The 7015-nt window shown below is 37.8% G+C and overlaps 1 protein-coding gene across 1 annotated transcript in view; it reads right to left on the bottom strand.

Moving 5' to 3' along the window:
* The window catches only part of LOC140946332 (uncharacterized), a 53887-nt gene extending 49356 nt beyond the window's left edge, over window positions 1-4531 (bottom strand). Inside the window, exon 1 of the mRNA XM_073395431.1 lies at window positions 3478-4531. Coding sequence (XP_073251532.1) covers window positions 3478-4201 — 724 coding nt within the window. The 5' untranslated portion in view covers window positions 4202-4531. The remainder of the gene's footprint in view (window positions 1-3477) is intronic.
* Window positions 4532-7015: the final 2484 nt, after the last annotated feature.

The following is a 7015-nucleotide window of genomic DNA, read 5'->3' as shown; positions in this document are numbered from 1 at the left end:
AGGACAATTTTTAGGTATTTTATATTTTTGGATAGACGTTTTAGGTCTCTTACCTTATGAAGGAACAACCTTCATTCCCAACCTTTCAAGTTAAAAAATTCAAGTTGAAATTCACCCAGATTAGGAAATTACAAAATGCCCGATAGATTAAGAGAAACATGAAAATAACCGCTTAGAACTTCAAAGGAAGGTTAAAATAACATAACAGAAACAACAGATGCCACGGATGGGCAAAATTGAAGACGACTGAAACTGACTAAAACAAGGTTTTTGAAAACTGTTCAGCCTAACAGTTTTTCAAAGTTGATCCCTGCTGCTTGCAGCTTCAAAAATAATGCTCAGGAGACATATTTGTTTGTCTCAGATCTCTGATTTTGTCATTTCCGTGTAATTTCGATTTCTTTGCTTGCTTTAAGTTCCATAGCGATTGACGGCGAGTAATTAGCACTGCCGTGACACAGCCCCTTTAAGGCTAGACTGTGTGTAAATTTTATTGCCGTACGTAAATACAATTTTCTCGATTTATTTCTTTTTGCAATACTTTTTTTTTACCCACGACATTTACGCACACCCACGACCCACGACCTCTACCCACGACCCACGACTCACGACATTTAGCTACACTCGTTTGTTACGTTTCCGGGTAAAAGGTGAATAGAAAGGAAACGAGCTGTCTTACAGGTGTAGAAGGCCTAAATGTAATAAACGACCCTAAATGTAATAACATTTTGTCCTAAATGTAATAAACTCTTGAGTTGCAAATTACCGTAATTACTCAAATAAGCGCCGCATTGGGGGTTTATAAGCGCCGCGGCGCTTACTCGCGTAAATACGGTACTGAGAGGCATTACTATGGTTTTAAGCGCCGCCCTCAAATAAGCGCCGCACTTTTGGAGAAAAAAATTTAATAAGCTTCGGTACATTTCCTTCTGCACTGTGTAACTTGACGTTTACAAATAAATTGCTTGTAAAGGGACAAAATAAAATAAAAAAACTTGTAAGCCTTAAAAAGTTTTTCATACTTCATTTTTCGTATAGAAATTTACTGCAAAAACCGTGGATGAAGATCCTGTTGCTTGTCAACGTTGGATCTCTAGAAAAGAGATCTAATCAGCTAAAATATTAAGAACAAAAAAACGAGAAGTCTAAGGGCCTTTTTACATGGAGGTGAGGGACTCCAGGTAGGTGAGGTAACCCGCTTTGGTGGGTAACCCGCCTGTCCACATAATCTCTCATTTTAATTTGATCACGTTTACATGATAGGTGGAAAATAGGGGGCTGTGATCTAGCTTGAATTTCAGCCATCTCCTCGAGTCACGAACTTCACTTGCGACTCGCCGGGAGACGGATACAATTCAGGCTAACTGATAATAGTTAGAAGCTACCGCTGCGCTACCACTGCCACTGCGGCGAATGTGAATCCTATCTACTAAAGTCGAAAGCGACGAGCCCCTAAGCTCTTCTCACGGTCGCAAAGCCGTAAATGGATAACCGTTAAACCGCGTGGCAAATAATTACAAGGTGTCCTCGAGGTTCATTTTAATATACTTTGAATTTAGAAGCAAACCTCCACTCATTACTGTCATTTGCATGGACCCTCGCCCCACAAATTATTTGCGAAAAAATATTTTTTTCTCATGCCCGGAGATGATACGAGTTTCTTTTTCTTTCTTTCTTTCTTTTTCGGTTTTTTGTTATTTTACGTTATTATTGGTTTTTAAAAAAATTATTTTATTATTATTATTATTGTTATTATTATTATTATTATTATTATTATTATTATTATTATATTTTTTTCATGAAAATTATTTTTATTTTTTCATGTTCCGGCATGTTCCGGAATGTTCAGTGTTCCGGGTTTTATCGACGCCCGTTAATATTGAATGAGTGCAATTTGTATTGCAAAATTGTGAAATACTGCTTTCTGTCCAAGGTCTGTATGATAAAAACAGTGCCCAATATTACCGTTTCACCTCAGGTGTGATGAATAAATGGTATAAAAGGTTGGTTTACACTCACCCAGATTTGTTGGCAAGATTTAGCAAAGTAAACTTCTCGAACGCAAAAAATTCGGCCTGATTTTTTTTCCAAGCCTAATTAATCTACGGTGATCAAGAGCCATTATGGCTCTTAAATGTGATCGAAGAAGTTTTTGGGTTACATATGAGGCTATCAACTCGATGTAAGATTTGGTTCACTCTTGGGCTGTTTGCGAATTATTTTTCTCTAAAATCACTCAGACTTTTCCTCAAAAGTCACATAAATGTGCTCTAAAGTTAACTGAATTGTGGAATACAAATTTATTGTTTGATTTAAATTATGAATTTATTAATAGGAACCTCGCTTTTAGCCCTGGCTAAATCTATATATTAGAGAGTTTTTAAAAGATAGCATGACCGCTGACAGCCACGAAAACGTCATATTTGTTCTATATTGAGATTACTCCAACTCGTTTACTTTGTCACAAATGCAAGCGAGCTCTTCTGGAGCTGAATTTCTATCAACCATATCCAAGTTCATGAAGAGAATTAATTTTGTCATTGCTTGTTTACGTCCTTCACAAAACGTGAAATTGGTCATTTCCACGGGTAGTCGTGCAGTTGACGGAAACCTAATGTAGAAAAAAGCGTGATGCCCGTGCAAAGTTGTTGTTCTGCCTTGTTTCTCGTCGCCGCCGCATCTTAAACTTCGTATTCAACTTTGGGCTTGCGAACTCGCATAATTTACTAACGGTGCGTGAAATTACAACTCTTAAATAGTTTTTCATTTCCTCGAGATAGAACGGAGAAAACGGTTTTGTAATAGTCAGACAAAATTGAACTAGAGAGCTTTCAGCTCCACTTTGTGTATATGTGTGTGTGTTTTGTTTATATATAACCGATATTTAGCGCTAAATAAGAAGACATAAGCTAAATTGAATTTAAGACTTTTCAGATCCACTTTGTTTATATATCCGATTTTGAGCGCTAAATAAGATATAGCAAGCCGTTTCTCGCGTTGCTAGGTGATGGCTTCTCTTATTCCTACTTTTCTTTTAATAGACGGTCCGACAAACCGGGCTCAAGTTACTTAAAGGGCAAGCCTAGGCAAGCCTATTGTGCCTATTGTATAAGGAAGACTCTCAGTAGTAAAACCTATACCGAATTAGGATGCAGGAAGACACTGACTAGGCACTTAATTAGTATGGAGGAAGGACATTTTTCCCTAGGTTAAAAACAATAAGTGACGTCATAGACTATCCCTAAAGCGACTGTCCCTAAACTATCCTTAGCTATCCATCAACGGGGCTTATCTTGCAACATACTAGATTACTGATACATTTAATAGTGAGGTGTCCGCAAGGCGCGAGAACTGCATTTGACTAATGGGGCTTTTTCACACTGGTGACGCATTTTCTCTCTGGGCAGGACAAAACTTCAAAAGACGTATCATGCGTCTTGCGTAGCTATTGTAGTTTAGCACTACCAAAAAACTTACTTGTCGCTGCTTGTTGAGCATTCACCGCCCCTGGAAAAGAAGGAAGTATTGCTGGTAGAACTCCTTGTATTAGAGACACGGGAAAAGGAAAACCTGCTGTGGTCGTTTGGCCTGCTCCATTGATAACTGGAAAGTGTGGATTAAGAATAATCTCGCCGCTAGGAGCAATGACAATTCCGGGGGCAACAGTTATATTATTCCCAGGTTTTCCTTCCGTCGCCGTAGAGATGTTAGTGGAAGGTGTCACCGTGGTTGATGGCGAGGAAGTTGGTGTTGAAACTGACACAATGTTAGTAGTTGGAGTCAGAGTCGGAGTGAAACCACTTTCAGACCCAGTTGCGCTTGAGGAGTCCGTAGGTGTAGAAGTAAAATTGTAAATTTCAACAGGAGAGCTTGTGGCTACGGAAGATGTTGGTTTTGCTTTATCAATCATAACCAAGAGGTTCTTGAGCGCTTCATTAAAAGTATTGTCCCTCTTGTAACCGTTCTCTTCCTTGACAATGACCTGTTGTTTCACATGCTTCACCCGCGGACTTCTCATATCACCCGTCTTGTCGGGTTTTAATACTTCCTGAGCAATCTTTCTGTTCAAAGTGTTTTCCTCCTGTGTCAAACAATGGTGACCAACACAACCATTATATTGTTTGTTTCCAGCTTCCAAACTAAATCTTGTTGTAATAATGATTATAAATAATCTTCGAAAAACTCCGGTACAGTTCATCATTGAAGAAATGGAAGACACAAGCGAGCCAAGCGCTTGCGACTTTAGTTGCCGCAAAATTCACAAAACTCGTTCAATGTGATAACAAAGGTAAAATCAGTTGAACGCGAAGACAATAATCTCATACCATTACTAATTGATGGGCATTTCCCAGAAGGAAAAACGTACAAACAAATTCACTTGATAGTTTCTTGAATTGTCAAATGGAGGAAACGAGCAACCGCAAAGTAAGCTCAGTTTTATTAAAAGTATTTTGAAGATCTTTGCCACGAAAGAAAAAAAATAGACCATCTGAGCGCTATCTTCTTTTTAGCGAACGGGTAACATGTGTTAATTAATTGTGACTACGGGAGTTTCAAACAATACCACCCGCTTATGGGTGTTACTCGGACAAGAAAAGAATTCATTGAAGTATTGGCCACACTGTGCTTTATTCACCTCTTGCGGATAGCTTCTGGGCACCTGCTCAAAATTCGATTTGTCCCTTAAACAGTCCAGAGAATCACTGGCTTGAAAATCTGCCGCGTTTCGCGTCTACCCAGCAGTCTTTCTAACCTTTTTTCGACCCTTGAGTCACAAAAAGGAGACTTTTCGAGAGATATAACAGCTATCCTAAGTTTGCTTCTATTAACATTGGCTTATAGAGGATACTCCATTGTCTTTTCTTACGACATAATAGTACATTTCTTGTGTAATTAGTTAACTAGTTGCTATTAAAAGTTAAAAGAACGGAAAATCTCATTTACAGAGACATATACACCTGATATCTACTTGTCCACAGAAAGAGAGATATGGATAGAGATAAAGGTATATGTACTCTGGGTGCCAGAGCACCTTAAATGCGCGGATTCCGGTTTCAGTTGAGTCTATGTCACCTGCGCGAAACGCTTTTCCTCTCGGCTTCCCCCCTCGTGTCTTCGGCCTTCGGCCCAAGACATGTTGCGAAGCTGTTCGTCTCACGCGAGAAAAAAACCTCTGGTATCCAGGGTAGAGAGTGCCAACTGGGTTAACAGTTAACTGGTCTTCGGCCAAAACAACAGTAGTTAACTTATAATTGGCCAAAAATGAAAAATGAAATTGATAAATGAAAAGGTACCAGTGATGTTCCATTAATTTTACTGAATACGATCGTTGATGTTAATTAAAGCAACAAAGTTCTTTAATCACAAATGCTATTTTCTAAAACTTTTTTCTGTCCAGCTGATGACCTGGTGGCACATGAACTGATATTATTATATGCAAAAGGTAGCAGCGTCAGTCATAGAGCTGTTTATAGACAGCTCAAGGCTCAAAGAATAATTCTTCTTCTAATATTAACAAGATTTCTGTGTTCGGAAAAAGGAAATACTGTTTTCACGGACCCAAAAGATCGTCAAGTTAAACATTACTACCAAATATTAAAATTAGAACAGTAAACTGATCTTCATGGCGGGAAGAGTGATAGGAAAATAAAGAAAGAAAACAAAAATAAAATGTTGAGCTATATTTTCCCGGTTTCCAACACAAACCTTCAATGGGGGTTATCAAAGCAAAATGAATATAGATACAAGATGAACATTGCATATGCAAGATTTGAATACTTAGCAAACAGAAAATGATGGGCTGCCAGAAAGATAAATGTCACTAACTGACAGATGTAACGTTCATCTTGTATCTATATTCATTTATAGACTTTATAAATTAATTTCTGATGGCTTAGAGAAATCAGCATCTTTCTTTCAAGTACATAGAATTTAATTTGCTCTTACGAGAAATCATTTTTGTAACTGTTGTTGCAGTCCTAACTGTTAAGACTATTAAGCTCGTGTTTTTTATTTCATTTTATTTTTTACTTTTTTTTATACGTAGCAAACAGCAGATTACAAACAATACCCTAAACACTGCTTAGAAGTTGGCTAACAGTAACTAAATTACAAATTGACACTTGGAATAACTAGCGAACTAACTTGCAATTTAACACTACAACAATACTGTGATACTTTGTAATACAGATCAATTATCAAGGCGATTAAACTTTTTTAAGTAGGCAATGAAGGAAGGATTAAACGAATTTATCCAGGATACCGACGAGAGCAAACAACAAAAAAAATAAAACAAAAAAACAAGAGCAACGTCAACAAACTAAGATTTTTCAAAATAAAGTCTTCAATAGCTCCTACTTTTTACTGCTGCAATCACCAGGTTTCAGTTCCAGTAGATAGGCTGATTTAAGGAATTGTAGAAAGTCTTGTATATAGGCGAGGCTTTCTTATTTTACATATCCAAAAATAATGTCTCGCTAATAATAGACAGAAATTTATTTGATTATGGTTTTTACAGGCGTCTGGTATCAATATTTATTTTGTAATTTTGTGGGATAATTTAGGATAAAGTAAGTCGTTGGATTAAGTAATCCCAAAATGTAGTTACTTTCGAACAAGACCAAAAGAGATTTGTTAGTTGTTCTAGTTCTTCGTTAGAAAAGGAGCAATTTGGATCATTTTTTACTCCAATTTTTGTTAAAAAGTCATTGGTCGATATTCGTCTGTGTAGAAGTTTGAATTGAAATTCTACCAGCCCTCAGGGTCCCAAAGAGGGGGTGGCCGGAGCTCGGGAGCCCTAAAATTTTTTCCGTGGAACCCGGAGCCCCATCGTTTCGTTGCTTAGAGCCCTAATTATTGTAGGGCCTGGAGACCTCAAAACGTTTGCTGTGGAGCCCGTAGCCCCAAATATTAAAATTCGGACATTCTTGCACACAGATAGCGTCATAACGTGCTTTGTTTGTTGTTTGCTGGGAATCGGAACGAAGATAGTAAAACACCATGCGAAAGTGCTCAA

This window comes from Porites lutea, chromosome 8 (genome assembly GCF_958299795.1).
Source record: "Porites lutea chromosome 8, jaPorLute2.1, whole genome shotgun sequence".
NCBI classification, from domain to species: Eukaryota; Metazoa; Cnidaria; class Anthozoa; order Scleractinia; family Poritidae; genus Porites; species Porites lutea.
Note: the sequence above shows the minus strand (reverse complement) of the source record. Positions and strands in the feature narration are given on the sequence as shown.